General features: G+C 35.5%; 1 protein-coding gene across 5 annotated transcripts in view; it reads left to right on the forward strand.

Annotated features, from left to right (window-relative positions):
• MYBPC1 (myosin binding protein C1) overlaps window positions 1–20192 on the forward strand; it is an 88405-nt gene that overhangs the window by 37233 nt on the left and 30980 nt on the right. For all 5 annotated transcript variants that reach the window (XM_059186659.1, XM_059186660.1, XM_059186658.1 and 2 more), the window contains 8 exons: window positions 5306–5472; window positions 7560–7692; window positions 9224–9348; window positions 10247–10352; window positions 11565–11731; window positions 13611–13773; window positions 14718–14824; window positions 15152–15285. In XM_059186659.1, the coding sequence (XP_059042642.1) occupies window positions 5306–5472; window positions 7560–7692; window positions 9224–9348; window positions 10247–10352; window positions 11565–11731; window positions 13611–13773; window positions 14718–14824; window positions 15152–15285 (1102 nt within the window). The remainder of the gene's footprint in view (window positions 1–5305; window positions 5473–7559; window positions 7693–9223; window positions 9349–10246; window positions 10353–11564; window positions 11732–13610; window positions 13774–14717; window positions 14825–15151; window positions 15286–20192) is intronic.

Genomic DNA, 20192 nt, shown 5'->3' on the forward strand with positions numbered 1-20192 from the left:
TGGATGTTTTTCAAAGAATTTCTCATTTCCTAAAATGTGTTTTGCTTATGGAATATAACACAGAGTCAACTAAGAAAGAGACAGAGAAATCAGTGCATACTAATCTGCTAAAGATTTCAGCTGATGCTTTTTAACCTTCTTTTTAAATCTTTTTAAAATCTTTCTTAGTTGGGGATGAGGAGATCTGAAAACTGAAGCAGAAGACGCAAATACCTAGAAGTCTCTGATTTCTTTGATGATTTCTCTCATTTCCATCATGATTCCTTGTCATGATCAAATAAATAAAACCTCTATTCCCCGCCTTTGATATTTTACCAAAAAATCAATTTCACAATTTTGGTAAAAGTCTCTGCAGGTATATGTATGTGTGTGTGCGTGCACATAAAATATATATATATATATATACATATATATACATGTTTATATATATATCTCAGATCTACTTTAAAACGGTATTTATAATTAACTGTATTCCATCAAATCTAAGACACAATTCATTTGAATATATACCTGTATTTCATAAATTACTAAGCAATGAAAAAATTGCCCCAAAGAGTTTATTATGACACACTATTGATTATAAGATACATCCTTATTTAAGATCTTTAAAATGTCAAAAGATATGCATTTTAGAAGAGATAAAATACAGGAGTAAAATGGAAATAAATATTTAGTATTATCATTCACAATCCCTTAACATTGTTCTCTTACAATAAAATTTATAGATTTAATGGTGGATATTCAATACATAATCATCTCACAGGATTTCTGCCCATATATGCATATAATCATATATATGTGTTATATGTAAAGCTATGCATATCCAGATATTTACTATAGGGCAACAAAAAGAACTTGATTTTTGCTAGGATTTTATTTAAATATGAAATTTGTGCATAAATAATAAAACTATGATTCTAAATTAATAATATATAATATTGATATTCGTTTTCATTTAGCTTTTCAGGTTCACTTTTTATTACTTTTAGTGCTTTCTATAGTTACTAAAGAAACCTAAGTATATATGCTTCACAACAAATCACAAATTGTAATAAACTGGACTCTATTTAGTTTAGTTGGATGGCTTTATCCATCTCAGTTTGGACGGCTTAATCATTCTCAGTTTAGTTGGATGGCTTTATCCAAGTCCCTGTGAATGAAAAATTCAGTTGAAAACAGAAATATTAACAGGTGCAATTTATTAATTACCAATGAATATTAGCCAATCAAGAGACCTTGGCAGTATAAAATACATCTTTCCCTCTTTAGATACTTCAAATAATCATTAGTCTAAATAATATTTATTAATTCCCCAAATTTATTTAAAGCAGTAGTATAAGTGGCTCTCCGTGAACCTTGAACCTTACCCTTCCTCATTCTACAGGTGAGAAACCAAAGACCAGAGATGTCAGGTGACTTACCCTCAGTCACACAGCGCTTTAGAAACAGGGCAGGGACCTAAATCCAAGTTTCCCTCTAAGTCAGCTCATTTCCTGTGACTCCACATAAGAAATACCACTCTGAATATGCCTTGGAAGTTGGGTGATTCAGTTTATAATACAAATTGAGAATTTGAGAAGAGAACATTTTTTTTTCCTCCTGCTATCATTTACTCAGTCAGGAAAATGCTAAATGCTTTCTTTGTGCCTTGTGTGTGCCAGTGCCTTCCAGTGTCTGGCACACAGAAAGGGTTGGATACGCATTTGGGGGAAAAAAAGGTAGCGATAAAAACATGGATGTGGGTCTCAACTCTCCTAGTTACTAACTGCATGACTTTGACCAAATTACATGTCCTCTCTGAGACTATTTCCACATCTATAAATGTGGAGAACAAAATCTAGTTAAATCAGTTATGTGATTTATGTGTATTTATGTGACTAGTTGATCAATTATGGAAGAGGCTGGCTCATAGCACGTGTCAAATATTCACTCCCACCAAAATGTAACCTTTTCCCTTGAAGAGCCTATATTCACAAAAAGACATACTACACACAGGCACAAGCATGCGCACACACACATGAATCAATCAAGATGTGACACAATCAATTATTAAACCCCATGCTCTGATTAAGAAGGAAAAACAAAAGAAAAAAGACCAAACTACTGCAGTAGTGTGCAGAGTAAAAGAAATCTAATGCATATCAAAATGAATAAAGAAAACAAATGAGAAAAAAAAAAAAAAGTGGGCAGCCAATAGGTCTCCAGTTCTCATTTTCTTTACATCCCCTAATTATGATTTTGACTCATAATTAAATTGTTGTTAGCAAAAGACTATACTCATTTAATATGATATACTAATCTACCAATATAACTTTAGAAATCATTGTGTTTCCCTACTGATTTGTGATTGCATGTGTTTTCATTGTGGTAATGACACCATTTCTACTCCTCCAAGAGTGTGTGGCAAAATCCCTACCAGATTAAATATCTTTACAACCATCATCTGTCTGTAACAAAAGATCTCCCTGACCTGAACAAAGCCATAGTATTTCAAATAGACATGAACTAAATCAGATTAAATCTATTAGGCAGTATCTTGTTATGAGATTTTATATATGTATAAACACACACGTGTGTGTATATATATCTATGTCAAATACATATATATTTGAAATTTTTATTCTATATAAAATGTGTATAATTGCTTTGTACTTTACTAGGACCATTAAGTTAGAGAAATTTTGATGTAGATGTAAGTACTGCAAATGTTTTATAGGTCTATCCCAATGCTTGAAAAGGCATCAGTGGTGCCTATGGAATTTGAGTTTTTCTTCCTACTGTAATTTAACATAACCATGCAGATAGGGCCATGTGCAGCCACCATGGTAAGTAAAGATATGTTTGGATGAGTTAAGGTAACCTCATTTTCTAGTAAAAAATAATGAATATTTCTTGCAATTTGGAATTGAATTAAGTAATGGATAGAAAAAGAAGGAATAGGCAAGAAGTCACTGGTATGTGTATACCAAGTTTGATAAGATTAAGAACATGGTAGAGTGAGGTATATTTTGGTGTTTTCATGAAAAAAAAATTGTGAGGATGATCAGTCTTATGAATCTGTCAACAAAACTGACTTATGAAATCACACTGAAAATGATGATCTTTATATTGGCTTCTCTTATATAAATATTCACCTCATGGACCTAGGTATGCCACAGTGTTTGACCTGTGCTGCTTCCTATCTATTTTGATCTAGTTTGGTATCTTTGAATCCTGTCACCAGTGTTAGGAGGATGGCTGAAATTATACTTAATTCTTGGTTGAAATACAAATTTAACACAATGTAATATGGCATAGTTTTATAGTTTGGGGACTATAGGCTGGACTATGATAAAAATAGAGCATTAATAAAGTGGTCAAAGAAACATCTACAGAGACAATATATAGATACATACAGACACATTTTAATTAGAATTCTCCAAAACTTCCTACAAAATATTTAAAGGATTTATTTAAAATTTAGACTGCTTTCAGGCACTTGACCTATTAGATTTGGCAAGTTATTATCGATATTCCAACTTCAGGACAATTTTCTTAAGCTTTTCAATTTACCTGTGTTAATAGAGGGTGTAATTATGATTTCATTGACATATGAAGATAATACTTGTTTCTTGAGTATTAAAAGATTATTTATTTATTTATTTATTTATAAATGGGCTCCACACCCAGTGTGGGGCTCAAACTCATGATCCTGAGATTAAGAGTTCCATGCTCTACTGAGTCATGTCCATGTCTACCTGAGACATCCAGGTGCTCCGTATCTTTAGTTTTTTAAGAATTACATTTTCCTAATGATGTTGCCTAGTCCTTCTCATAAAGGTTACCGATGGACCAATGCCCTCTCACTTCTTTCCATTTTTTCCAGGAGATTTGCCTCAGCATCATCCTCCACTGGGCAAAAAGACTTACATGACAATGTAAATTAGATATTCAAAAGTCATCCTTGCCTAACTCTACTTTAAATTCTCTCTTAATATTTACATTCTCCTCCCCTTCCCTACAATTACAATCTGGTATTTCCTTTAAAAAAAAATGCAGAAACAGGTGTAATTAGTGTGACAATGCAAACATATGTAACCCATCATTTGCTAACCTGATAGCATGAATCTGTTTTCACACTGATGTTTAAGATCTGTTGACCAGTTTTCCTGGAAAACTATATCCAAACCAGTATTATTCACAATAAGTACTCACTGTAGTATCTCCAAGTTAACCTGACAGAAACAGTCAACTAAATCTTAAATTTAAAAAAAAAAAAAAATCAGGACTATTTAGCCAGCAAAGGAAATCAATTTAAATTACATTTTGCATTTACACTAGTGCCCTTTCCCTAAAGAGTGTTTATTCTTGAGTTTTTCTTTCATTTAGTTGGTTTTAAAATAACGACAGACAAGTGTATTTGAAATCTTATATATTCTTACTCATATATGTTCTTTATATTCTCTGTATATTCTTTAGTCAGTGATAAAAATTTGGGTCATAATTTTGATAATTACACTAACAAGTTACCTTCCCTTTGTTCATTGGAACCTAGCCATTTGCTTTACAGTTTAACATTTATATTTTTATAATTCATACTCAACCTGCTTTCAAAAAAGTTCAAGCCAGTACTTTAAGATTAAATATGAGAGAATTTTTGCTTCATTTTCCTTTTTCCCTGCCAAGTTAGAAAAAAATTTGTTAAAAAGTCAATATAGCCACAAAAATCATATTTAAAACAAAACAAACCCTTCTGGCAGTTTCAAATATTTTTTTTGCAAAATATGATTAGTGTGCACATTTACTAATATGATAGGAAAACTATTTGCAAATTCCTAGGATTTTAAATACTTATTTATACTGTCTTCATATATAGCTAAAATGTGTACAATAATGAAGGTAGAAAGAGATAATTTTTCTTTCATAAACCAATGTTTAAATCTTCTCATTCTCAATCCACTTTTCGAAATTACTTCAGTACCCATATCCTAGGTGACAACTGATCTTAAATTCCTCAAAATCTCACCTTCTCCTTACACTTTCAAGTGAAAATAAATAAAAACCTATTCAGAATATTTTCTTTCTCTCTTCCTAATATTCTGTTTTTAACCAGGAAAGCGAGGGTGCTAATATAAGCGCATACATCTAATCTTTAACTGCCTGAAAGCTTCCTTGAGACTGCGGGTTCTACATGCTCAGGCTTTAAAAAAGGGGGTGGGGGGTTTAACCCTGAACCGAGAAATGGGTACCATACTCCGACCTTCATTCATTGTCCTTAAGGGCCGGTGGGCGGCTACTAAACTAGGGAATGGTTTTCCCCGGGTAGGGAGGTGAAGCAGCAGGAGGAAGAACCCGAGGTAGACGTGTGGGAGCTGCTGAAGAACGCGAACCCCAACGAGTATGAGAAGATCGCCTTCCAGTACGGGATCACCGACCTGCGTGGCATGCTCAAGAGGCTCAAGCGCATGCGCAGGGTGGAGAAGAAGAGCGCAGGTGAGCCCTCTGGGGGGTGTGGCTGCGGGGACCGCCGCGTCCACGCCGCGGACCTTCGGGTCTCTGGCTGGGTTTGGGGTGGGCACGGGTGGGGTGGCCTTCGCAGTCGTTACTCTTCTCTTCGTTACCTGTGACTTCGGGCGAAGTAGCTCCCCGCTCTGCACATCATCAGTAGCTAGGACGGTAGCCGAGAGCTAGCGGAAGTTTAAGGTAATGGAGATTTACTTTACAAGTACCACAGATAACAGGTAATGGAACATCAAGTACGTTCGCTGTCACTGGGGATTTCTTAGTGGCCCCTTTCTTCAGCCTCCACATCTCCCTCCCTCTCAGATTCTCGATTCTTACTTAGGTAGAGTTGGTTCTATGTTCCTTTTTTTACCATCGTATTCTTCTACTCGTTTACCGGGGAGTGGGGAATTCATTTCTCACTCCAAATGCAGAAATCAGATTATTTTGTAAAACAGCTATGCTCCTCTGCATAAAGATCTGAAATGACTGCGTTTTGTTGTGGCTTTAAATATCTCTTTAAAAACTTTCAAATGTTGCGATTTAAATAAAAAAAGAAAAAGAAATACATTCTAAATTGATCTTAAGCTCTTCAAAATTTCCTGTACTTGGTCCTTGTCAGTTATCTGTTTTGTGGCACAAAAAGGTAACATATCTGTCCTATTATTGTTTATTGTTTGTTAAGATCCAAATAGAATTTATTTATTTAGGCGCCCAACCTGGGCTGGGTGTCTAAATAGAATTTTTCTATTTAATTTATCCACCTCTGTTTAAAAATCTGCCCTTTGTTTCTAAACCTCCCTGTAAACTGGTTGAACAATTAGACCCAAAGAAATACAAAAGAGTTTTGTTTTTGCTTGTTTACATAACTCAGCCATTCCCACTATTTCAAAGCTTCAAAACTTTTTGAAGTTTTATTCTTAAGAGGTGTCTGAGATGGTACAGTCACAAAGATGTGAATGCCACGCTGACATCTCTTTTCCTCACACTGGCCCATCTAATTCTTATCACTTAGCTCTCAATTGATGTCTTGAGGTAAATGATCGATAACTTTTTTAAAGCTCATGTTTATTATGTTTAAGGTATGAGGAGGTGAGCTGATTTAAGCAGTAGTATAACAAAGTTGGAATGATGGAAATGCAAGCATAAAAATTTCATGAGGCATTCCACACTTGTGTGTATCTTCCAAACTGTCTAAATGAGTATTATATTAAAATCAGGGGAAAATGATTAAGTCAAGCAAAGAAGTTAACAACTGCTTAGGACCTTTCAAAGATTTTTTTTTAAAAAACTACCATGTTCTTTGTCATTTAGAGTGTTCTGATCCCAAGTTCCTAACCATTTTTATATAAGGAGTGTTTTAAATGTGTCATTATTTGGGCAAGTTTCCACAGTACGAAAACTTTGATAAGCCTACTATTTCAATTAGTCAAAGGCATTCGATTTAATCTTAGGAGTCATTGAGTTTATCTCATAAACTCTGTGATTAAAAAAACTATCATATACAGGGAGTACAAATATAATGCCAATGATCCTGATAGTAATCTTGCTAGAAGAACAGGCATGCTCTTCAAGTTTAGTTTCATTTGGATGCTTTATAATTTCCTGAAGAATTAGGACAATCACTTTTAAAGATTCTTCAGTAATTATTTTTTCCTTTTCTTTTTTCCAATTTTTAAATTTAAATTCTATTGGCCAACATTCGTTTCAGATGTAGAGTTCAGCACTTCATCAGTTGCATGTAACACACAGTGCTCATCACATCATTAATGCCCATCGCCCAGATACACCATCCCCCCAACCACCTCCCCTCCAGCAGCCCTCAGTTTCTTTGCTCTTCAATAATTCTTATGTTTCTTTCAAAAACATGTGGACTCTCTTCAAATTTTTAGACCATCTTGTCATATATAAATCAACACAGAATTCTAAAATATATCAGATAATTTGGAAGATTCCTAATTTTTTTCTACTTCAAGTCTCAATTTTTCATTTAGTTTTAGGTTCTTAGACACACACCGACTAAGTTCACAGCATATATATGCCCATACTGACATAGTTTTGCTTTTTCTCTCTACCAGCTTTTGCAAAAATTCTTGATCCTGCCTATCAAATTGATAAAGGAGGCAGAGTAAGGTTTGTTGTGGAACTGGCAGACCCAAAGTTGGAGGTGAAATGGTATAAAAATGGTCAAGAAATTCGACCCAGTACAAAGTAAGTGGGCTTTGAAAATAATCAGTGATAGCTATATAAATCTAATAGTAGTCTGACTCAATTTTCTGGGAATAAAAACATTTTATTATACCTTTTTAATGCAAAATCATATGGAGGGAGAGTAAAAACTTTTCATATATTTTGGAACCATTAAAATTACCATGATATATAAATAAAACCTTGGTTTTTGTTTTAATTCCATACAAACTATTTTTGAGTGATTCCAGTTCCAGATGTGCCAATACACGTTATATATGATTATTGTCAAATACAATGTCAAGAGCATTGTCAAATTTCTCCCAATTTTTAAAATAAAATTTTGAAATACATATTTGATATAACAACTGGAAATAACACCTACAATTAGAGAACTTTTGGTTTTCCAGAAGAGCATCTAAAGACTGTATTTTATTTTTTGGCCCTCTCTCCAATGAAGGAAACAAACTAATCCCTGATGTCTGATGGTATCGCTAGTCTATTATGAAACTATTTTACAGAGATCCTTCTCAGCCTGAGAGCTTTTCAACTCCAGTATATTTTTTTAAGTTAATAGGAGTCACATGTACATTTACAAAAGACTTTAATCCTGAAAATCTGTCACTTCTGGAGTACATTTAGGTGGTTTCCAGTTTCTTAATGGGGCCATGCCTACAGAGTGACTTTGTGATGATAATGTTTAGTCTGATAAAAATCTCTTGAAAGTGGCTTGAATTTACCAAAAACACAATTTTAATCAGTTATCTTTATCTAGAAAATGTTGTGTAATGCTTTATTCTTAAAGTGTTCAATTTGAGAATTTTCCAAATGAGAACTTGTTAGTCTGCTATAATGCCCTAATATACTTACCCATAATCTGGTCACAGACAATTAAATTTTGTGATATTCCTGGCTTTTAGCTTTTTGTTTCCAAATGCTCAAGTCCTTTTTCAGTAGGTGCTTACTATGATATGATAACACTAGTTCTTAAGCTCATTTAAAAGACCATCACATTATGTAAAATTACCGCCTATGTTAGTGATTAAGTTCATAGTATTGCTAAAACCACATAATCACTTATTCACCTAACAAAATCTGTTGTGACACTGCACTAGGCAATGAGTGGAACCAATGAATCAATGAGTAAGACTGAGTCCCTGTCTACCTATAAAGTAAAAGAACTGGTCCTTGAAAAAAGTGTACAGGATTCTAAATCTCCCTGACAACCTCAGCCAACCCCATTTTCCAATAATGGGTTAAAAAAATTAAATAACAAATATATGAGTACTAATTTATAGATGAAATGAAACCTTCTATAAAAATACAGAAATTATATATTATATATAAATATGCATATGTATTACATTATGCATTAGAAAGATAACAATTGGCTTTATGTTTTCTATTAACTACGTAGGATGTGCTACATAAATTACAAATCAAAATTATATCCCTGACTTTCAAACATTACTGAATTATAAGCCAGATTTGCTGGTAATTAAGTAAAGAATAAAATCAAGTTCACAAACTGTTCTCTCCCTCCTATTTAACACAGATACATCTTTGAACATAAAGGATGTGAAAGAATCATGTTTATCAATAACTGTGCACTGACTGATGATTCAGAGTACTATGTGACAGCTGGTGATGAGAAATGTTCCACCGAGCTCTTTGTAAGAGGTAAAATGAAATCTCCTACTGTAGTCTTGAACAGCCTCTGCACTCTTCCTCCCAGGGGTAGTAATTAAAATGAGCATGACAAGGTGAGCTCTTGAGCTCCAGAGCAGAGGTCATAGTACCTCTAGAAATAGGTTAGCCTGGGTGTTAGATTGACTCTGCATGGAAGCTCCTCTACACTGGCAGTTATCAATTAATAATAATTATTATTATCTTAAGTTATCCTAATTAATCGTCAAGTTTGTTGAAGACTAGAAAAGCTGAGGGGAGAAAATGAGTCCAAATGCCTTATGCTTTTGACTCAAGCAAGCGGTAGATAATTATTCTGGATATAGTTTCTAAAACCCAGCAAACTCGACTAGATAGTCCTCATTTCACACATTCAGCTGATCACAAGTAGATTTCACTTGAAACCAGCTTCATTAATAAAAGGGTATCAATGTTTGACACGGAGGGTGCTGAAGATTATCATTGACTTAAACTTTGTGAAAGAGCCTGAGGGAGTCCACGAACCCTCTCAATACAGACAGCTCTGCAATCTCTATCGTCCATCTAGAACCAGAATCAAAGAATCATGCTGTTATAGATTCTCCTTCATCAGAAATTCCTACCACATGGTTAGTCATTTGCCAAAAGAAGGATATTTGATACATGTTTTGCCTGTTTTCCAGAACAATAATTGTTTGGATTTGAGGAAATTAAGAAAACCTACTCAGGGTTACCAGCTATTTCGCCAAAAAAGCTTTAAAAAAAAAAACCCACCAACTATCTACCACCATCTAACCATAGCCCTATGGTAGATGATACTTTCTTACTGTTGATCTTTAATTTGTGAACAAATCTGTGGTCATGAGCAGGTTTGAACATTTAATGATTCTGATTCCCCCTTTTTTCACACTAGAGCCTCCAATTATGGTCACCAAACAACTGGAAGATACGAATGCTTACTGTGGGGAAACAGTGGAATTAGAATGTGAGGTATCTGAAGATGATGCCAATGTGAAATGGTAAATAGCTTTCCTGAGGTCTGTCCATTTTTAATAGATTGAAAAAAATGCCTTCATGGATTGGAGAACAGGAAATGGCTTTTACACATATGAAAAGAATCGTAATCTCATTTGTGTTCATAGAAGTGGTAACTAAAACTGTGAAGATACTTGGGGTTTTTTTCACCTATGAAGCTGGAAAGCAATCCGGAAATCTAGATTGATAATGTAGGGAAGTAGGCACTTACTGAGAAATGGGTGATTTACAGTTGCCGGGGGTCTGTTAGACTCTAAATCTGGTAGATGTTCCTAACTTCTATACCTTGCTTACTCTCACTGTGGCATGCTGGAAACTTACATGAAAAAATATACTTACATACATATTTTTCATTTAATTCACAGTTACCTTATTGTTACAGTACTACAGGAAAATATTTTAGACTAAGAATCACCGATCACTTTAAAGAATAAAAGCATTTCTTTTGTCTGGATAGGGAATGTTTTCTCAAGTTCTAATTGAGTAACCTCAAAATTAAAGCTAAGAGTTTCAGAATCCTAAAATGAAATAGTTTATTAAGAAGTATAGTAAATTACACAGCGTGTATCTGGCAAAGAGTAGAATGTTTATTCTAATCTAGAATCATAGCTAACTTTAAAATATATTAAATGATGCTATTCTTATTGGTGTGGGTCAAGAGGTAAAATCCACTCTTAGCATCTTCATTGGATTGATCTTGAATGGGAAGAAGGGACCTACATTCTTCTAATGTAATTTTTCAGACAATACTTGTTACATTATTAATCCATTTGATATGATGATCTATACATTCTTTACTTCTTTTTTTTTTAAGATTTTTATTTATTTATTTACTTATTTGACAGACAGATCACAAGTAGCCAGAGAGGCAGGCAGAGAGAGAGGAGGAAGCAGGCTCCCTGCTGAGCAGAGAACCCCATGGGGGACTCGATCCCAGGACCCTGAGATCATGACCTGAGCCATAGGCAGAGGCTTTAACTCACTGAGCCACCTAGGCGCCCCGATCCATACATTCTTTAATTCAACAAATAGTTCTTAGATCCCAGGATATAGCAAAAAAAAAAAAAAAAAAAAAAAAAAAAAAACCCAAAAAACAAAACCAAGACCAAAAATGTCCATCTCCTAAAAAAGAGTTTTATAAAAGCTTTATACAACTCTTTTTTAAAAAAATCTATTTACAATCTATTTTAACTCAGGTTTAAGAATGGTGAGGAGATTATCCCTGGTCCAAAATCAAGATACCGAATTAAAATTGAAGGCAAAAAACATATTTTGGTCATAGAAGGAGCAACGAAGGCTGACAGTGCAGAATATTCTGTAATGACAACGGGAGGACAATCGACTGCTAAGCTCAGTGTCGACTGTAAGTAAGATGTCCTTGGATGTCTTCCAAGTTGGCTAACTATTGGTGTTGCATTTGTTAATTCAATTTTAATTTCAATCTATTTGATTTCTACTTCTGGCAATTTTAAATATGTAAAATTGGATTCCATCCTAACTGAGTGTCTATGTCACATCAGTCAGGGTCTCTGAGATAGAAACCAACTACTCAATTTAATAGTAAAAACAGGGGGAAGGGATAGGGTGGCTGCGCGATGGACACTGGGGAGAGTATGTGCTATGGCCAGTGCTGTGAATTGTGTATGACTGATGATTCACAGACCTGTACCTCTGAAACAAATAATACCTTATATGCTAATTTTTAAAAAGGGGGAAAAAACAGTAAAACACAGTTTTGGGGAGTATAAACATCACCTTCCAGAGAAGTTATCCAAATAGTTAAGAAATACTTTAATCCCAAGACCACATAAATAGATAGTAAATACTTCAATGTCATATAAAATCCTGATGTTTGCATAACCCATGGGTGAATTTGCTATCTATTCATTATATAAACATTCAACATTCTGCAGTTACATTTAGAGTATGAAGAAAGTTGCTCAAACCAAGAAGGCTCAAATGAGAACATTGTAAGAAATTATTTGCTACCAGGATCCAGAGGCATACGAGAATTTATGTACTTCCCCAAATGCCTCCAAATAGTAGTCAGTCCTCAACAGCAGAGTCTGTCTCTTCCAATTAACCGTGAGAATTAAAATAACAAATCTCACAGGAATTTTCGTAATACATGCAGAGCAAAAATCCTGCTTCCTGACTTCTTGCATAGTCCAGTTGTGATCCATAGGATTCCTGGATTATTCAGAGGTTATCTCAGTTACACTCCTTATGCTTCACAGAACTGCGGCCATTTTAGTTTACTATGAAAAAAGTTTTTCAACCATAGGCAACCTGAAATTTGTTTCATTTAAAGCAATTACAAACAAAAACAAAAACAAAACACACCACACACACACACAATAAGTAAATAAAGCAATTACAGCCAGTTCTGCTATAATGCAGCATAGGCATTTCTAAAATCATTGAGCTATACGAAGTCATGCAATAAAACCACAAGACTAATGGAGAAGGTGAGGTTATGGGTACAACACTCAAAAATTTTGTCAGCCGTACATTAAAAAAAAAAGAAGAAGAAGAAGAACCAAATTAAAAAAAAACAGTATCACAGTTTTACACATGTCAAATGGTTAATAAATATGGCACTTTACATTAAGTGAGACCTGGAATTTGCTTGTGTGAGTGGTGTTGGAAGTGTTGCCGCTAGGGAGCCACTGTGAAGTGATGGAAAGAGGTTATTTGAAATTGGACAGACAGTGGTAATTTTATTTTATTTTATTTTATTTTTTTTAAAGATTTTATTTATTTATTTGACAGAGAGAGATTACATGTAGGCAGAGAGGCAGGCAGAGAGAGAGAGAGGAGGAAGCAGGCTCCCTGCTGAGCAGAGAGCCCGATGTGGGACTCGATCCCAGAACTCTGGGATCATGACCTGAGCTGAAGGCAGCGGCTTAACCCACTGAGCCACCCAGGCGCCCCGACAGTGGTAATTTTAGATGTGCATGAGTGTGGCTCATACCGCATGGGTGAATTCAGGGAGCTGGTAAATGTTCGACGTGTGCGTGAGTGCAATTTGTGCGTTCTTACCTGGCTCAGTCAGCTGGATGCTGTTTTCTCTTTTTCATGAATCAAATCATGCATCATCAAAAACAAAATTTTTGTTGTGTTCCAGTTGCCCCCTAACATATCAATTGCACCAGAACACATTTTCATTTTCAAAACAAGAAACCATCTTGGCCTCTCCGGTGTTTGGGTTTGGGACCTATAATTATCTTTTTTTTCTGTAGTGAAACCTCTGAAGGTTTTGACACCTCTGACTGACCAAACTGTACACCTTGGAAAAGAAATCTGCTTGAAGTGTGAAGTCTCTGAAAACATAACAGGAAAATGGACTAAAAATGGTCTACCTGTTCAGGAAAGTGACCGTCTAAAGGTTGTTCACAAGGGAAGGTGAGCAAGTCAGGTGGCTCATAAGGGAGGGCTGGTCCCCATATCCTCTCTCTTCACTTCCTAAATTATATATTTGGTGAGGAGGATTAGAGAGTTGTCCTAAAGAGAGGATCTGTGTTTGGTTCTTTGCTTCCAAATAGCAAGAACATGTGATTTCTCTGTTCTACGTCCTGTCCTACCAGTGAAACTTTACCTGCACCTCATGGCTTCATGCTTTGACTATTCAAAAGCCAATAACTGATTCTTTCCATCCAATCATGAGGTTAAAGGACTGATATTGAGTCCTAGTTAAGGAATGAATCAAAATGGATTAACAGTCCGTAACTAGTAAGTGTCATGTGACCTCCCACAATTTGGGGGGTGGACATAATGCCCTGGAATCTAGCAAATATCTTAAAAGGCAAAAGTTCATAATCTTGGATCTGTGGATCCTAGGAGATTGTGAATCCTCTAAAGCAAGGTCTGTGTATACAAAAATACACACTTTTCTCTAGAGAGAGGATCCATGATGTCCATCAGATATTCACTGACCGCCCCCCACCTCAGAGAGTTAAGAACTACTGCTTTTAGATTTGGGATAAAAAGCCAAGGTCAAGATTATTCTTGGTAAGTTCTTAAATCTTAAAGTGTGGCACTGGTGAGATGTTATATTTCAGTCTTTTTCAAAAGCTATATGATGAGACAAGAATAATGGACTCTTGCATGCATGATAAGCAAGTTGTATTCATACAGATAATTTCATAAACTCCAAAATGAATACTCAGTGTAGGTCAATAATAGGATAATTAAGCCTTCACATTCATATTCTCTCTCTCGATTTCCTGATCTTTCTCTCCAGCTAGCACTAAAAAGTTAATCAGATAAAGGCCAGGTATCTCTTCAGTTGGGTGGCAAACCATCTAAATCTTTGTAAATTCTTAGAAATGTTTTTCTTGTTTCCTTAGAATCCACAAGCTAGTGATAGCCAATGCTCTCACTGAGGATGAAGGTGAATATGTATTTACACCAGATGCCTACTCTATTACTTTGCCTGCCAAAGTTCATGTTATTGGTGAGTAGATGAATCGTTGCAGAGTTTTATATTCATGTTTTGTTGTTGTTTGCTTACCTTGGAAATATAACACATATGAAACTGTGATATTTAAAGAAAAAAATGCATGAATTCGTATGTCATTAATTGTAATAGTTGATTCTTACGGAGTCTTATAGTGAAGTTGTTTTGCAAGGTCCCCGGCACCTACTACTTTGACTCCTCTTATATTCTTTTTAGCCAGATGAAATATTGGTTACTACCAGTATTTACCACTAGGAAAGTACTAGCCCAGATATTCACACAGAAATGATTGTCTGATAACAAAGGCTATGTTTAATATTCTAGATCCTCCTAAGATCATCCTGGATGGTCTTGATGCTGACAATACAGTTACAGTAATTGCAGGAAGCAAGCTTCGTCTTGAGATTCCTGTCACTGGAGAGCCACCTCCCAAAGCCATTTGGAGCCGAGCAGATAAGGTTTGTTTTGCTTACACACACACACACACACACACACACACACACACACCCACTGATGATCCCACTTCCCATTTTCAATTAGATGAAAGAAGAAAGCAATATACACATAGGGGTTCAGTAGAGATATAATTCCTTTGATTAAGGAAGATGACTAATTTTCATGCAAATATAATCCTCATTCATTTACTTTTCATATTTCTAACTATTTACTATGTGACCAGGCAGGTTTGTGTCTGTGTGTGTGTTTGTTGTTGTTTGGGTTTTTTTCACCAGGCAACTTTTTATGTACAGTGAACAAGATCCCATTTTTCATTCTTTTTTAAAATTCCTTTTTAAATTTAAATTCAGTTAACATAATGCATTATTATTTTCAGAGGTAGAGGTCAGTGATTCATCAGTCTTATATAATACCCAGTGCTCATTACATCCTGTGCTCCCTAATGTCCATCACTCTGTTACCCCATCCACCTCCCCTCCAGCAACCCTCAGTTTATTTCCTATGGTTAAGAGTTTCTTATGGTTTGTCTCCTTCTCTGATTTTGTCTTGTTTTATCTTTCCCTCTCTTCCCCTATGATCTTCTGTTGTGTTTCTTAAATTCCACATGTTAGTGAGATCACATGATAATTATCTTTCTCTGATTTACTTGTTTCACTTGCCATAATACCCTCTGGTTTCATCCATATCATTGCAAATGGCAAGAGTTCATTTTTTGATGGCTGAGTAGTATTCCATTACACCAAATCTTCTTTATCCATTCATCTGTCCATGGAAAACTGGGCTCTTTCCATAGTTTGGCTATTGTGGACATTGCTGCTATAAACATTGGGGTGCAGGTGCCCCTTTGGATCACTACATTTGTATCTTTGGGGTAAATGCCCAGTAATGCAATTGCTGGGTCATAAGTTAGCTCTATTTTCAACTTTTTGCGGAACTTCCATACTGTTTTCCAGAGTGGCTGCAACAGCTTGCTTTCCCACCAACAGTGTGAGAGGTTTCCCCTTTCTCCACATCCTTGCCAACATCTGTTGTTTCTTGGCTTGTTAATTTTAGCCATAATGACTGGTGTGAGTGGTATCTCATTGTCTTCGGATTTGTATTTCCCTGATGCCAGTTGATGTGGGGCATTTTTTCATGTATCTGTTGGCCATTCATATGTCTTCTTTGGAGAAATGTCTGTTCATGTCTTCTGCCCATTTCTTAGTTGTATTATTTGTTCTTTGGATATTAAGTCTGACAAGTTCTTCCTAGATTTTGGATACTAGCCCTTTATCTGATATGTCATTTGCAAATATCTTCTCCCATTCTGTCCTCGTCTTTTGTTTTTGTCGACTGTTTCCTTTGCTGTGCAAAAAGCTTTTTATCTTGATGAAATCCCAATAGTTCATTTTTGTCTTTGTTTGCCTTGCCTTTGGACACGTGTCTAGCAAGAAGTTGCTGCGGCCAAGGTCACAGAGGTTGCTGCCTTTGTTCTCTAGGATTTTGATGGATTCCTATCTCATACTTAGGTCTTTCATTCATTTTGAGTCTATTTTTGTAGATGGTGTTGGAAATGGTCCAATTTCATCCTTTTGCTTGTGGCCCATTTTTCATTCTAATGAGTATCACAGAATGGAGTGGAAGAGAAATAGACAATAAATTATTAAATAAGTAAATGAGCAAAACCACTTTGGATAGTAATAAGTGCCTTGAAGGTTTTTTTAAAAAACAGAGTAATATGATTAGCAAGTGATTGTGAGGTAAATGACCATAGTCCTTCTGAAGAACAAGGAAACCATTATGTGACGATCAAAAGAAAAAGATTTCTGGGTAAAGTCAATGCAAGTGCAAGGGACAAGAGGAGAGGAGAAAATGAGCTTGATGTGTTGAAGGAGTTGAAAAAAAGCCAGGAGTTGAAGGAGTTGAAAAAAAGCCACTCTGCATCAGAGTGAATGATGAGGGGAATAATAAATAAGGTTGGAGTGGTGGAGTAGTAGTTCAAATGTCACTCTTGGGCTCCCTATAAAATGTATTATAGGCAGTAAAACTATCCCATATGATATTATAGTGATGACCACCTGTCGTTATAGATTTGGCAAAACCCACAGAATGTAAAACACAAGAGTGAACCCTAATGTAAATTCAGACTTTGAATGATAATGATGTGTCAGTGTAGGTTCATCAGCTGTAACGAAAATACCACTCTGATGTGGGATGTCAGTTGTGGAGGAGGTTGTGCATGTGTGGGGAAGGGTATCTATGAGAAGTCTCTATACTTTACACTCAGTTTTGTAGTGAGTCTAAATCTGCTTCAAAAAGTAATTTATTGGGGCACCTGGCTGGCTTAGTTGGTTAAGCAACTGACTCTTGATTTCATCTCAGGTCATGATCTCAGGGTCATGAGCTTGAGCCCTGTGTTAGGCTCCAGTCTGGACATGGAGCCTGTTTAAGATTCTCTCTCTACCTCTGCCCCCTCAACCCCACTCTCTCTTTCTTTAAAAACAAAACAAAATAAAACAGAAGAACAGGAAGAAGAAGAAGGGGTGCCTGGGTGGCTCATTTGGTTCAGCTTCCACTTTCAGCTCAGGTCATGATCCAGGAGTTCTGGGATCGAGCCCCATGCGGGGCTCTCTGCTCACGGGGAGTCTGCTTCTCCCTCTCCCTCTGCCCCTCCACCCTGCTTGCTCTCTCTCTCTCTCTCTCTCTCTCTCATGGTTTCTCTCTCTATCTCAAATAAACAAATAAAATTTTTTAAAACAATAAAAAATTTTTTAAAAGAATAATTTTTTAATAAAAAGGTTGAGTTTCTGTTTTCTAGTGGAAAAAAAAAAAAGAACATCGTTGAGCTTTGGGACAACCTCAAGCAGGGAAATGAATGTGTATTTAGAGTTCCCAAAGAGGACAGAAGAATATGTAAAGAAATAAGGATCAAAATTTTTCAAAATTTGATAAAAACTAAAATTTCAGGTACAGGAATCTCATTAAAACCTAAGTACAAGGAACATTAATAAAACCACATCAAGACCCATTATAACCAAATTGCTCAAAATCTGTGATTAAGAAAAAAAGACTTAAGTAACCAGAGAAAAAAGTCCCATTAAATGTATAGAAACAAAGACAAAAGTGACAGCAGATCTCTCTAGAAGCAAGGCAAGTGAGAATACAACGGAGCAACATCTTTAAGGAAAAAACGATCAACCTATATTTCTATGAATGCTAAAAAATTCCTTTTTTTTTAAAGATTTTTATTTATTTATATTACAGAAAGAAACACAATGAAGGGGAGAAGGAGAAGCAGGCTTCCTGCCTAGCAGGGAGCCTGATGTGGTACTCAATCCCAGGATACTGGTATCATGACCTGAGCCAAAGGCAGATGCTTAATGACTAAGCCACCTAGGCATCCCTGAATTCTAAAAAATTCTACAAATTCTAAAAAAAACCTATCAGTCTAGAGTTCTATACTGAGTAAAAATAAATAATTTTTAGAAATGAAGACAAAATAAAATTGTTTTCAGATATATAAAAGCTGAAAGAAATCATCACTGGTAGACCTGCACTACAGGGAATGCTAAAAGAAGTCATTAAGGGGCTCCTGGGTGGCTCAGTGGGTTAAATCCTCTGCCTTCAGCTCAGGTCATGATACCAGGGTCCTGGGATCAAGCCCCGCATCGGGCTCTCTGCTCAACGGGGAGCCTGCTTCCTCCTCTCTCTCTGCCTGCCTCTCTGCCTGCTTGTGATCTCTGTCTGTCAAATAAATAAATAAAATCTTAAAAAAAAAAAAAAAAAGAAGTCCTTAAGTCAGAAGGAAAATGATGCCAGATGGAAACAATTTTTACAGAGGAACAAAGAACATCAGAAATGATAACTACATGGATAAACATAAGAGTTTTTTTCTTATTATTTAAATCCCTTAAAAAGATTATTGACTCATTAAAAATAATAATCATATGCTGTAGTGTTTGTAACATAAATGTAAGTAAAAATTATGACAATAGAAACATAAAGTCAAGAGGAGAGAAATGGAAGGTAAGAATTAGGAGGTTTAAAAGGGAGGTATGCTATTTTGATATCACCTGAAGGTAGACTGAAAAACATGTATACTGTAAGACCCAAAGGAACCACTAAAATAATAAAAAGTTATAGTTAATAAGCCAACAAAGGACATAATATGAAAATCACAAAAAATATTTAATTAATCTTTAAAAAGGCAGAAAAAGAGGCATAAAGTACAGATGAGACAAGTAGAAAACAACAAGGTAATAGAATTGCAAAGAAAAATAAATAAATTAGAGATTTCAATATTCTTCTCTCAGTAGTTGATAGATGTAGACCATCAGTAAGGCTACTGTGGGTTTGAAAAATAGTAGCAACCATCTTGATCTAATTGGCATTTATAGAACACTCCACTGACAAATGCAGAATGGGCATTATTTTAAAATTATATATGGTGGGCGCCTGGGTGGCTCAGTCCGTTAAGCATCTGCCTTTGGCTGGGGTCATGATCCTGGGGTCCTGGGATCAAGTGTCACGCTGGGCACTCCCTACTTAGCAGAGAGTCTGCTTCTCCCTCTGCCTGCTGCTCTCCCTGCTTGTGCTCTTGCTCTCTCTCTCTCTCTCTCTTTCTCTGTGTCAAATAAATAAACAAAATATTTTAAAAATATAAATAAATAAATAAAATTACATATGGAAAGTTTCCAAGATAGACTATAAGTAAGTCTCAATAAATGTAAAAGTATTTAAGACATGCAAAGTATGTTCTTTGATCACAATGGGGTTAATTAGAAATCAATAGCAATAACATATGGAAATTTTTCAAAATTTAGAAACTAACACTTTTTGGAATAAATCATGGATCAGAAAAAAGAACCACAAGGGAAATTAGAAGATGTTTATGAGCATACCACAAATCATAATTTTCAGAATGCTACTA

This window comes from Mustela lutreola, chromosome 8, assembly GCF_030435805.1.
Source record: "Mustela lutreola isolate mMusLut2 chromosome 8, mMusLut2.pri, whole genome shotgun sequence".
In the NCBI taxonomy this organism is placed as follows: Eukaryota; Metazoa; Chordata; class Mammalia; order Carnivora; family Mustelidae; genus Mustela; species Mustela lutreola.